Source organism: Bacillus rossius, chromosome 6 (genome assembly GCF_032445375.1).
Source record: "Bacillus rossius redtenbacheri isolate Brsri chromosome 6, Brsri_v3, whole genome shotgun sequence".
In the NCBI taxonomy this organism is placed as follows: Eukaryota; Metazoa; Arthropoda; class Insecta; order Phasmatodea; family Bacillidae; genus Bacillus; species Bacillus rossius.
Window position 1 is genome coordinate 34,304,580 of NC_086334.1, and position 14,045 is coordinate 34,318,624.

A 14,045-nucleotide genomic window follows, 5' to 3' on the forward strand; every position below is an offset into this window, starting at 1 on the left:
TCTGTGATGACATAAGGACCTTCAAATAACAAAAACAATTTCTTGGTTACATGTTCCCAGGCCTTGCTTACCGGAGTTGTTTTCTTCAGTACCTGGTCTCCAATTTTAAATTTTGCTAATTTTGATGCTGGTTTCCTCTTGCGTCTGATGTCAGCTTCTGCTGTCAACTTCCTCTTCACTAGAGCTTCTACCTCTTCTCCTGTAGGTAGTTTTTCCTCTTCATTAGGGGTTTGTTCACATCGGGGTAAATATTTCGGGTTGATCGCCACCGATCTATTCAGGCTCATGGCTTCTCCAGGGGTAACTCCAATAGAACCATGTACAGTATGGTTAATAACGCACTCTACATATGGCAACTTATCTCGCCATGATTGCTGCGAGTTATGGCATAGCGTACGTAAAAGACTCCCTATTGACTTCATGAGTCTTTCCACAGGGTTACTTTGTGGATGCCGTACACTGATGGTTGTAGGTATTGCACCTAATTTCCTGACTCCTGTTTGCCACAAATCACTGGTAAACTGGGTACCTCTGTCTGACAATACCACTTTAGGTAAACCAATTTCTTCAACGAAAGTTTTTAATTTTTGCATAACTGCTTTTGCAGTTGGGTTCACAATTGCATATAATTTGGTGAATTTTGTGAAAACATCTTGCATCACAAAAACATACTTAACACCTCCCTTTGACTGTGGTAGGGGGCCAAATAAATCAACTGATAATAATTCCAATGGTGCTGTTGGAATGATTGGCTGCAATTCTCCATGCAGGTGTTGTCCAGGTGGTTTCACCTTCTGACATAGGTCACAGGCACTTGTGACCTTACTTACATAGCGTGACATGTTAGGCCAATACACTTGCCTCTTTAATGCTTCAATGAGCTTCTTGCTCCCTACATGTCCCAAGGCTACATGTAGTTCCCAGGTGATTGGTTGCCTCAAATCAGCTGGTATCACTGGTTTCCAGTGATCTTCGAAAATGCCTCTCTTCCTTGACTGGGCAAACAAAACATTTTCTGCTGACAAACAGAAATGTTGGTGAATTTTATTATCAGCTGACTGCTTCTGCAGCTGGTTGATGGTGTTTTTGCAGTACTCATCTGCCTGTTGTTTACATTTTATATCCTTCAGGATATCTCGGAGCTTAGGGTTGGTTTTAAATATTTCTGTGGATACTGGTGCCACTAAAAATTCCTTCTGTCGTTTTGATGTAGATGGTGAACTTTCTTGCAGTTCATGCAGGCGACTTAGGTAATCTGCAGTGGTGTTGGCAGATCCCTTGATATGATGTATATGAATATCATATTCCTGCAGTAGCAAAAACCATCTCGTAAGGCGGCTACCAAATAACTTGCCTGCCTTAAGGCATGTTAACGCCTGGTGATCTGTTAACAATTTCACTGTTTCTCCAAGTAGCAGATCCCTGTACTTCTGGGGTGCCCATATGATGGCCAGAGCCTCTCGCTCTGTAACAGTGTAATTTCTCTCGGCTTGGTTGAGAGTACGACTAGCCATTGCTACAGTCTTTTCAATTCCATTTTCCTCCTGTGCAAGCTTACATCCTAGGGCTGTGTCAGAGGCATCTGTGTATAACAGAAATTCCTTCCCTTGGGTTGGATGGTAGATGACGTGTTCAGTCAGGAACAAGTTTTTCAAGCTGATGAAGGCTTGCTCGTGCTCTTCACTCCACATCCATGCCTGACCTTTCTTCAATAGGCTGAACAGCGGAACTGCACACTGTGCAACTTGGTTGGAGTATATCCTGTAAAACCCAATTATTCCAAGAAACGCTCTCAGCTGTTTCACGTTCCTCGGTGTAGGAAATTCCTGAATGTTCTGCAGCTTGTCTGGGGCTGTCTTGATGCCTTGAGGTGTGAGGATGTGTCCTAGAAAGGGTAATTCCTCTCTGCAGAATACCGATTTTCTAATTTTCACTGTCATGCCTGCCTCTTGCAGTTTGTGCAGTACAGTGGCAACATGCTGCATGTGCTCTTCAAAGTTTGATGATGTAATTAATATGTCATCGACATACGCCCTTGCAAATCCATGACACTCGGGTCCTAAGGTTGCGTCTAGACATCTCGTAAAGTCAGCCACTGCGTTACACAGTCCAAATGGCATAACTGTAAATACATACTGTTGATTCCTGAACAGAAATGATGTATATTGGCAGGAATTAGGCTCTAATGGTATCTGCCAATAGCCTGACGACAGATCCATGGTAGTGAGATACTTCACACCTTGATACAATCTTAAAATTTCTGCCGTTTGTATGGGACTTTCCCTGTCCTTGACTGTAATTTTGTTGAGCTCCCTAGCATCGAGACACAGTCTTACTGTCCCGTCTCGTTTACTCACACAAACTATGGGGTTAGCATAGGGGCTTGCTTCTCTCCTGATTACATTCCAATCGATCATAAGTTGTAGGTAGGCTGTGGCTTCCTGAACGTACTTCACCGGAATGGGATAGCATTTGCGGTGGTACGGTGCCTCATTTATCTTGATTTTAGCTTGGTAGAATCTGTTTCTGCCTGGCTTGTCAGAAAATACTGACTGAAAGTTGGCCAGTACACCAAACAGTTGTTGCAGCTGACTGGGTGATACACTCTTCACCTCCTGTAGTGACTGTCTTATGTCTTCAAGTGATGCCTGAAGTTGCTCACTTGCTTGTGCATTGTATATGTGCCTGTGCATAGGTTCACTGTACAATATTCCCACAAAATTTTCTCTCACATGCCACTTGCCTGTGAGTGTGACTGGAGTTTCACAGTCATTTGAATGAATTTCACATAGTTTAAAATCTATCACTATACCAAATTGTGATAGAAAGTCAGTACCTATTATTAGCGGTTTTGCTAGGCCTTTCACAACTAGTGCAGTCATGTCTTTTGGTCTGCCTAGGCCGTGTACTGTTATCAGTACCTGTCTGTTTACAATAGGGCTTGCCCTTGATGTCACTCCAATTATCTTGAGTGCTGGTACTGGTATCTTGGGTAGTATGATGCCTTGGTGCTCGAGGTAGTTCACCAACTCCTCACTAATACACGTGACTTCAGCGCCACTGTCAATTAATGCATCCACATTGCATTCTTCAATTTTTAATGTCACATGTGGACAAACTGTACAAACTTGATGAACCCTATTTTCATCATTTTCATTATATAGAAAGTCCCTTTCACTTTCTCTTAGCATAACAGTGCATATAAATTTATCGTAGCTGATGCAGCTGTAGATTGGAGATTTGTCGTTATGTACCCCTGAGCCTGAATAGTGGGTTTCTGTTCGGGGCGATCCAACTGAAACCCGTTCTAGTTTAACGTGCCCTGGTTGGCACGTCCACCTGGAACACGTTGTTGTTGTTCGTTGTGGTTCCAATTACTTGGTCCTGCGACGCTGGACACTGCAGCCTTGAACTCGGCTGCAACCGGGTTCACTTCCCCTCTCTGGTAGTATGCAGCTTGATGTCCTGGATGCTGCGCCTGGAATGGTGGCGGAAACGTTGCGTTCTGGTAGCGTTTGTTTCCAGAGAACTGGCTATTATAGGCATGGCCGCCATGATTCTCTGTCGTCTGGGGGGAATAATGGTGGGGTGGCATTCGGGTTTCTTCGTGCCGGCCCTGGTATCGAGGTTCTTCCGTCTTGCGGTACTTTCTCGCGTACTCTCTCTCGTCTTCAGACGAGGATCTTGGGCGTCGGTCACGGGACTCCCTGGGAGGCCGTACTTCAGGCGAGTAGGAGCGGCGGCGGTTGTCGTTGCGGTCGTCCTTCCTCTTGCGCTGGTACATCTCTTCGTCGCTATGATAGTTCCTCGTATTTGACCACCAGGTCTTCCTCTTGTTGTAGGGGCCTTTGCGTTGGCTCATAGCGTACCGGCCATATGAGCTTTGCTCTCTGCCCTTGGGTTGCCACGTCATAGTGTGGACAGCTGCCTGACGGTTGTCCCTTGGCTTGTTGTCCCTGTTTTGCCAATAGTTATTCAGGGGTGGCTGGCGGTTCTGCTGGGGTACCCTCTCGTGGTCCTCCTTGGGTGCTGGCGTCCTGTCCATTTTCTCCAGCTTGTCGTAGTTCAGGAGCCTCTCTCTGAACTCTGTGACGTCTCGGTACGTCAGGCCGGACAACTGCTTTTGGTAGCGCAGCGGCAACTGAGTGAGTATTGCCGCTACGAACTCCTCGTCCGTCATGGGCAAGTCGAGGTATCTAGTTTTCTCAAACATTGTTGAGAGGTGGGCTTCCAGCGTTGTGCCCTTCCTGGGGTCATACCTCTCAGTATGGAGCTGGGCACGCAGATTGCTCTGAATGCGCAGACTCCAATACTGCTGGCGGAACATGGCCTGGAAGTGATTGTAGCTACTGGTGGTTGCACTCAGCATTTCCCACCAGTAGAAAGCCTGCCCTTTCAACGCACTGTTGAGGCATTTTAGTACCTCAGCCTCGCTGAGATTGAACGTGGCCGCATATTCCTCAAAGCGCTTCAAGAACCGTATAGGGTTCTCGGTAACCCTTCCTGAAAACGTGGGCATGGCCTCTGCCCAATGCTTGGCCGGGTGGTGGATCAGAGTAGCAGGGTCCATACTCGACGTGTTTACAAACGTCCTGCTACTTGGCCGATGAGTGATGGGGGTGACACGTGACGGTTCCTGGGGCAGGTGCTCAGTGTAGCACTCGGTGCCGCCCTGTTGCTTGCTTGTGGTGGGCAGTGTTGGAACAGTAGGTCCATGGCACTCGCTTGCCTGGGCCTGGCCTATACTACCAGCTGATGCAGCTGTAGGGCTCGGTTGGACAGATAGATTTTCAAACCTGTCCCTCAGCGTAGCTGTGGCCACCTCGATGTCACCAAGCCTACTCTCCAGGTGCTGGATGTGCTCACGCACCTCTTCCCTGGCGTTGGCCTGTCCTCGATGCTCGTTGGCCATCATGTTCCTCAGGGACGTGACGTGGGATTCCAACCCATCTACCCTGCTGTTGTATTGGGAGACCTGTTCGGCTATCTGCTGAATCTCCTCATGTTGTTGCAAGAGTCTAACCTCGATGCTGTGCTCGAGATTCCTTAGGCTGGCATTGTTCTGTTCCATGGCAGCATTGGTCTGTTCCAATCCAGCCCTCAACTCAGCCGTGAGATTGATGTTATTTTGCTCTAGTTTTTCAGTGAGAGCAGTGTTGTTTTGCTCTAGTTTTTCAGTGAGAACGGTGTTGTTTTTTTCCAATTTAGAGTCGTTCTGCTTCATCTGAGCATTTGTCTGCAGCAAGATCTGCATCAGTGACTCTAGTGTCACTGGTGGTGGAGTAGGAGTGCTATCCTGGGGTGCAATTGTGTGTAGGACAGTGTCATTTATGTTTTCCTGCTCCATGATTAGGGGAGATGTGAGCCGCCCTAACCTTTCCTCACAGGTGACTACAGGCGAATTCCCTGCAGATGATGAAGGATTCGACTCACTGCTTGAGGTTTGTGCAGTAGCATACTCCTCCCCTACACTTCGTGATCTTTCTCTAAGAAAGTATTTGTTTTGTTCGTCGGCCATAGTGGTGTGCAAGGAAGTAATTGAAAAAAATAATGCGTTACACAAATAGTGCACTTGCACACAGTACTCGGATGGTACAGAATTTACACAAAAAAATTGTTGAGGTGTCCCTTAACCTCAAAATCGGCCCCACCGTATGGGCTCCAAATAAATATGTGCAGCTCTTTTCCCTCACGCACACACTTGCTATGTTGATATATGTATAGGCCCCACTTGGAGTGCCAAATAAATATGTGCGGGAACCTTCTTAGTTGTTTAAGCCCCGCTAGGGTAGCCAATTAAATATGTAGAGCTACTTTCGTGCTGCTTAGTAGGCTCCACACACACACTTAAACGTTGGGCTGAATAAAACTGTGTAATAAATTAGATTTCTTAAATTGTGTGACTCTTCACTGGTAATGTTGACATAAGGTAAGTCACAGTTAGGTGTTATTTGATTGATATGGAACATACATAAATACACACTGGAGTAGGTGGAATTACAAATAACACAACACAACACTGTGAATATTAAATATAGAATTATTTTATTTCCAATGTAAAAACGATTTAAAAGATTTCAATCTTATTAATATATTTAATTATTATTCATATCCAAAACAACAACCTAACTTAACGGTGACATCATAGTAATTCAATAAAAGTTCAATTACCAGGAGTTATGTTGCGCACATTTAAATATTTTCAAAAGTCTTAATTCGGGTTCGTTGACACTACACAGTTTTTAATTAATGTTTTTTTTTTTAGGGAACTTAAATCAATTTACCTCGGCTAGATAGGTTCAAAATCATCGGCAGAGCTCAGAGCCTCTCATCTATAGGACCACTGAGTCTGTTAATTAATGTGTAAATTCGTAAAATTTATGTCCAAGTATTATTTAAATCCTCTATAAAGTCAATTTAATTCATGAAATCAATGTTTATAATAAGTTTCGGCGACGATGTGACGTAAAAACGGGAGTTTCGTGATTCGTGCATAAGATTAGGGCACAAAAAATCTGGGCACTTTTATTACTCACGTTAATCACTCCTATGATATTTATCTTTTTAGATAAATCCTATTTAAATGTTCTGAACTCCCTAATGGTTCATAATTATCATCCACTATCCGGGATGCCTGATGCTAGATAGCTAATTTTCAGGATTTAAATTCGCCGACGTCACGAAGTTGCCGCTCATTCAGCTGGCCATTGTAGAACTCTCTTTCTTACTAGTTTCCTCAAAATAACCAGTAAGACTCACTTTTAAATGGTGGCCCGTGATTGGCCAAAAGGACAGTTTCAGTTACCTAATTTCTTACCGAAAACGTAAACTCCGAACGCAACAATTGCGCGGATAACAAAATTTCACTTAAAATTCAAATACATAAATATTAAAATTAATAATTTACATAATAAAATTACGGCGTTAATTTTACCGTTTACAGTTTTCAAGTCCATTAGTCCTTAGAGGGGTATCAACAATACCTCGTTCAAATAGTCCGGTAAAAATCCAAAGAATCACTTTTCCATAGACATACATAACCAAATATTGCCGTTTCTGAAAATAAATAATATTATACATAGAGCAAACAAAAATAAAATAAATCGTAAATAATAATAAATAATTAAACTGTCAAAACAAACATGTTGCAGTACACTGGTAACCTAAGATATGCCATGGTATGCGTCCAAAGGCAGCTAACTGCACTTGAGCAATACTACACTCGGTGGCGAATTAAAATTAATGCAGCTAAATCAACCACGCTTGTAATTTCAAAACGTAGAGGCAGACCAGACAGGGAACTAGAAATTTTTCACCAACCTATTCCTAATGTTTCACAGGCAAAATATCTAGGACTCACGCTAGACAGGACATTACTATGGAGCAAACACATTACTCGAGCAACAAACATTGCAACAGGATCCTTAAGAAGCCTGTACCCAATGTTAAAAGCACCTAATTTACCACGCAGGAAAAAACTCCAACTTTACACTCAAATTGTACGCCCGCAGTTGCTATATGGTTGCGAGGTCTGGGGCTATGCTGCAAATCACCATATAAATCGGCTACAAGTTAAACAGAATAATTTCCTAAGGGCCATTTTAGACTGTAACAGATTTACGAGTAACGAAACTATTCACAACGCACTTAAAATTCCGTACATCCGCGAAATAATATCAAAGAATAATAATAAAATGTACCTAAATTTACCACAGCACGAAAACGCACTGATAAATTCAATAGCGATTTACGACCCGTCCGAGCAACGAAAACATAAAAAACCTCGATTAAATTAAAACAATAATTATTACAAAACGAAAGCGACATGGATTCAGTTTTTAAAAAAAGTCTTCAATAAATTTTAAATTACATAAAATAGCTCTCCGAACACCTCGTGCGGGGGCTTTCGGGGCCCCGGCCAATCACAGGCCTAGAAGCTCTCTGATTGGTCGGGGCGCTGGGGGCCCCCAAACAAAACTGTTTTTTCTCCCGACACCAAGGCAGTCGCATTCCAGCTCCGGGCGTGTTCACACCGCGCAGAGCCTACAGTTTAAAGTTTAAAGTTTACACGGCCTATACAATTCAAAATGGTCCGAAGCACGCAGGTGTAGGTTTTGGCTCCCGGGAGATTCACTGCCTGTGTTGTTAGGGCTGACTCCCTATGCCTGAAGGGCGAGACCCGCCTGGCAGGCTTCACCTCCAGTGCCGGCCGCGTTTCGGAAAGGCATGGGATTTTGAATTGTGAAACAATTATAATTTCTATATATAATAACAACAATAAAAATAAATAAATACAAGCTACAAAATAACTTCAGCATCATTAACTCCACTTCTTTCGATTCAAAATGGTCCAAAGCACGCAGGTATGTGCGGCCCCCTCGGGTTCACTGCCTGTGATGTTAGGGCTGACTCCTTATGTCTGAAGGGCGCGGTCCGCCTGGTAGGTTTCACCTCCAATGCCGGCCGCGTTTCGGAAAGGCGGGGGATTTTGAATCATAACAATAAAATACACTTCTAGCTCACCACTTAATAATAGCAAATTAAATTTCTTACATTCTCTGCATTTTTCTCTCTCCTAGCTAATTCAAAATGGTCCGAAGCACGCAGGTGTAGGTTTTGGCTCCCGGGAGATTCACTGCCTGTGTTGTTAGGGCTGACTCCCTATGTCTGAAGGGCGAGACCCGCCTGGCAGGCTTCACCTCCAGTGCCGGCCGCGTTTCGGAAAGGCATGGGATTTTGAATTAAAAAAGCTAGTTCCGTAAATCCATCATCACCTAATTAATTTTCCCTTCCCCGGGGTACATAACATTTTACAGCCACACCACTACAACACGCGCGACAATCCACACACATGTCGTAGCACCTTGTCAAGGCAGAATCATGCAGGTGAACTGGCAGAGGGAGCTGCCCCAGCCCTCGCTGGGGATCCGGGCCGAGAGGCATGCATGTCTGTCAGGGCAGGGCTCTGGGGGCTTGTACAGTAGCTTTAAGTCTAGATTTAAAAAAAAAAAATAAAAAAAAAATAAAAAAAAATAAAAAAAAAATTTATAAAATAATAAAATAAAATAAAAAATATATATAAAAATTAAAAACAAAAAAAAAATTAAATAAATAAAAAAAAAATACTGGACGAGGGCATCTCTCTGCTCGAACAATAATAGAATAGGACGACCTCCATTTATTAATTTCACTTTCTATTTTTCAGGTTTAGAAGACAACAGCCAGGGGGCTAGCTACAGCAATACTGGTTTAGCCTAACTTTGACCGAACTATATTGGAACGCAATAGTTCGGTCCTTAAGGCGGCCAGGTGTTTACTAATCTATGTAATTTCTTTTACCGTATCACCAACACGACCACACGATGATATGCCTGTGTGAAGTGACGGCCTGAACTACCTTGTTACATGCAATAATGGGCTAACTACCCTAGCATGTTTCTGTGTTCCCAGGGGTTCGTAGGAGCGGCTTGCACAGCTTTACACTACACGCCACACCCGAATTTAACTAGGTCACTTGAAATTACAGCACACCGACAAGCCTCTATTGCACACCAACACGACACTACATCACGCCAGTTAGCCGATCTAGCTGGTGGGGAGCTTCTCTCCCCCGCCGAATTAGGTACACGTAATTTTTTCTAGCATTACACAACCTACCAGCGCACACACAGGCCCGTGTGCCAAACTTATCCCTCAAGACACGCGCCCCGCCCGTTGATCCAAGTGATTCTACAAAAGTGTGGGGTGCACCTGATTTACAATGCACTAAGCGAGTTATAGAAACTTCGGTTTCTGGTCTCGCACACACTAACTGCCCCGGATGGCAATATGATGGATCGGCGGCGGCGGCTTCAGCGGGAAGCCTACGATTCACACATCCTTCTGGACATACCCGAATACTCACGTTGGCAAGCCTTCTTTTCTTAAAATTAGCAAGAAGTAATTAAAAATACTTTAAAACACTGTGGATGGTTGGTTATATTAGGTAAGTATAGCTACATTAAAAAAACTGTAAAATCATTTTATGGTTGCTTAGCAAATAACTTTTTTAATATGTAGCTATCCAGCGCTAGGAAACCGTTTACATGATTTCACAGTATTTTTAATGTAGCTATCCTAACCAAATCAACCATCCACAATGTTTTGAAGTATTTATAATGTAGCTAACATAACATAATTGACCATTAGTTTTCATGAGTTGCATATTTATTTACAATAAACAAAAAAAAAACCGAAGATGCACGATCGGGCGTTTGCCTCTCGTCTGTTGAAAGAAGGCTTGCCAACGTGAGTATTCGGGTATGTCCAGAAGGATGAGTGAATCGTAGGCTTCCCGCGTTTTCACCATTGTTGCTTGTTTAAAAGTATGATTTTTTTTTTTTTCGCGACGTAGTTGAACGACTACATCACGTAAAAAGAAAATTACGTGAGTTCCTACTGTTCATCCTTTTTCCCGGTTTGTTAGGTCAGGTCAGCTACATTATAGATACTTTAAAACTAAACAACCATTAAAATTAATTTTTATTATTTTTAATGTCCGTTCAGTTTCAAAGTATTTATACTGTAGCTGACCCGACCTAATCTACCTTTGTCCCGTTTTGTTAGGTCAGGTCAGTTACATTATAAATACTTAAAACTATACAAGTAAAATTAATTGATATTATTTTTAATTTCCGTTTATTTTGAAGTATTTATCATGTAACTAACCTTACCTAATGGAAAATTTCTGTTATTTAGGCATTCACGCACACACGGCAAAATATAAAATGGCGTCTGTTGAATGATTACATAGGGCTTGTATTGCAAAATAAGAACGGCGATATCTCCAAAAGTAATTGGAATTTTTAATCTCCGCAGGCGGTTTTGAAAAGAGGACGTAAAAGAGCATATAATGAAAGTTATTTCATATTTGTACGATTTATTTTGGCGCTAATCCGTACAATACATATTTACCAAAATTACTTGTGAATTTTTAAGAGTAGGTATATTATATTAGTTATTTTTTTTGAGGAGTCAAGGAGTGCCTAGGTCAAAGCAATTGTAAATGGAAGTGACATTACAAATTAGTGAGGGCTTATTTGAGGAAAACTGTGCTTTACCTATGAATGAATTTTGATTTAAAAAAACACACACTACTACTAATAATTAAATTTTTCTGATTTTTCGAACCTCATTAAACACCACATTCCCTGCACTTTTCAACCTTGTCACAAAATTTTTTTTCAGAATCCAGTTGAAATACAAAACGACCTTTTGCGTAAGACACCCAACATTTGCAGTACTTACTCTCAAAACCACAAATTTCAGCATTTTTAACTAACAGTTGAGACTTTCAAATCATACCTTCCATGTTACTAGAAAGGTGTCCCAAAACAAATCCTCATATTCCAGGTACAGCCTGATCATTGTTACCCTGCCCACTTCCTTGCAAACCTAGTACTCTCTGCCCTCTCCCCAACCTATATAAGCCTGCCCCCCCTCCCCCTTCCCAAAAGTAAATGCAAAGAATCCTACATATCTATCCCTGAACTTGCTTTTAAGCAAACCCAGTACTCTCTGCCCTCTCCCCACCCTATATAAGACTGCCCCCCCCCCCCTTACGAAAAGTTAATGCAAAGAATCCTACATATCTGTATCCCTGAACTTGCTCATCTCCTGCCCCTTACACACAAACATTGCTCTTGTCACTTTTCCACAGTTAATTTCATTACCTAAATTTAACTTGTGCTTCTTTGTTTTAGAAAATATAGTGTTGCGTAGCCAACACAATGGTGATCATTCGGATCCAATAGGTAACTTAAAAGAGAAAAAGGAAAGCAGTCAACTTCAAACTCAATGTTCATGTTACATTTAATTCTGCATAGTGACAGCATAATAAAGCCTAAATTCACATGCACTATTACAATACAACATAAAACGTTCTCAGGGTTTTTAATTAAAACGCACAACTTAGATAAGTAATATTTTAAGTGACGATGCAAACTGAATGTTACATTACCTACATCTTTCAGCTAACAGGCTGTCAAGGCTGTTCTCGAATGCTATCGCCATTTTCTCACACAAACTGCAAAGAAAACTAATGTGGATATCCATCTCACCTTTGTATTATGGAATCGATGTCAATTGCTCTTTCACCATCAGTTCCTTCATCTTTCGTAGGCAAAGAGGCAAGCATTTCTTTCCGATCTTCGGCCTTATTTCGTGGCACGCCCAAATGGACGCTTCTAATAGACTGAAGCCATGATGAACACGAACAAAATATCTTAAAAGATTTTTTCGGTGCTACGTGCACAGTATCAACACCAATTTTTAAATTATCTATTGTCCTAACAACATTCTCGATCGTTAGCAATTTTCGGAGCATCTTAAATAAAATATACTCAAATTTTACGCAGAGCTTACACCATTCCCGTGCAGCCTCGTAGCATTGCAAACCAAAAGAGATCGGGATCGAACGCAGCAAGAACAAGAACACGAACGCGAAGGTGAACAGCCACACAACACTCACACATTGATGTTCAAGGTTTTCATTGGCCACGTTCGAATAAATGATACATTATATCTCTAATATGAAAATTTTGAAATGTGGTCAAAAATAAGAATTTTCCATCAGTTTATCTTAATAAAATATCATTATAATTTCCGTACTGTTTGAAAAAAAATTTGTAAACGCACAACTGTGTATACGTAAACAAAAGTACAGCGAACAAACACAGAATTATGAAAATTGTTGCAGGGATGATATTTTAACAAAATATAGTTAATTCAAATATTGTAGTCTATATTATAGTCAAATATTGCCCTAATAAAATATTTGGTTCATTTTGCTAAAACAAAACTACGTATTTGGGAAGGGGAAATCAATGTAAATATTTTTTTTTTTTATTTTTTCAATTTAAAACAACGAGAATTAAACATAATAACTTGACTAACTAAAGCTACACGTTGTAAAACGATTGTCACGCATAAGACAATATTTCCTTAAATATTTACTATTTCGCCGTTCTCTTAAATACACATTTTTACTTTTTTAGAATTCATTTTTAAGCTATTGGTACCATCGTAGCAATATGATAAAATATAAAACTATAAAAAAACTAAAATAATAAAACGTCAAAAACTTTCTTAAATAAATGCTATTAAGTCGATTAAAAGTATATTTAGTAAAATAAGAGAAAGTCTAAAAATTAAATGGAATCCTCCAAAGTCATTATTAGCCTATAAATCGGTAAACGGCTGTTAACAGTTTTCACGTCCAAAATTAATTTATTAAGTATTAATTTATTAAATATTAATTTCAATCTTTATTGAATTGACACTAATAACTCATGTTTCTTCATGCTTCTCAAATGGATTGAATTCAATTAATTATATTCAACATATATTTGATCGTCGCCAGCCGATGGTCTAGAAAAGGAAGGTTGGGGGGGAAAGTTGTGGGGAAAAGTATGTATTTTTTTTGCATTTGGCTACCCTTTTTTGAATCTCTAGAGGGGGGGGGATACCCCCCTACCGACCACAGTGGCGTAGCCAGGTGCCAGGATTTGTGTATGGGGGGTGTTAAGAAGCATGCACCCCCCGCCCCCCCTATTAAAGCAGGGTGGGTCCGGGGGTCCTCCCCCGGGAAAATTTGGATTTTAAGGTGTAAAATAGTGCTATTTTAGCAGTTTTCGGTACTTAAATTTAAATATTGTAATGGTAAAAATCTTATTAATTTTTAATATGAAATTTGTTTGAGTGATGAATAAGAAATTTAAATAAATAAAGATTTGTTGCTAAGGGGGGGCGGGGGGGCGGTTTTGAACCCCTAAAAAAAACCCTGGTTATGCCCCTGCCCCTCCCCCCCCCCCTCAAGGCGATGCCTTTTTTCACAATACCAAATTGTTCTTCTACAATATTTGACAATACCATAGGTAATGCTATTGATGAGTAGGTAGGTACGTACATACCTATTCAACATGATCATGTCATTACCACCCCTACAATCCTACGGGGCAAGTCCAGGAATATAGGGGTTTGGGTGGAGAACAGCTCATGCTTGTTTT

The 14,045-nt window shown here is 41.3% G+C and overlaps 1 protein-coding gene across 3 annotated transcripts in view; it reads right to left on the minus strand.

Annotated features, from left to right (window-relative positions):
- LOC134533018 (small ribosomal subunit protein uS11m) overlaps window positions 1-12,711 on the minus strand; it is a 49,987-nt gene extending 37,276 nt beyond the window's left edge. The window contains exon 1 of one of the 3 annotated variants that reach the window (XM_063370153.1): window positions 12,099-12,711. In XM_063370153.1, the coding sequence (XP_063226223.1) occupies window positions 12,099-12,364 (266 nt within the window). In that variant the 5' untranslated portion in view covers window positions 12,365-12,711. The remainder of the gene's footprint in view (window positions 1-12,098) is intronic. The other 2 variants (XM_063370155.1, XM_063370154.1) reach the window with 2 other exon arrangements.
- Between the last annotated feature and the right edge of the window lie 1,334 nt (window positions 12,712-14,045).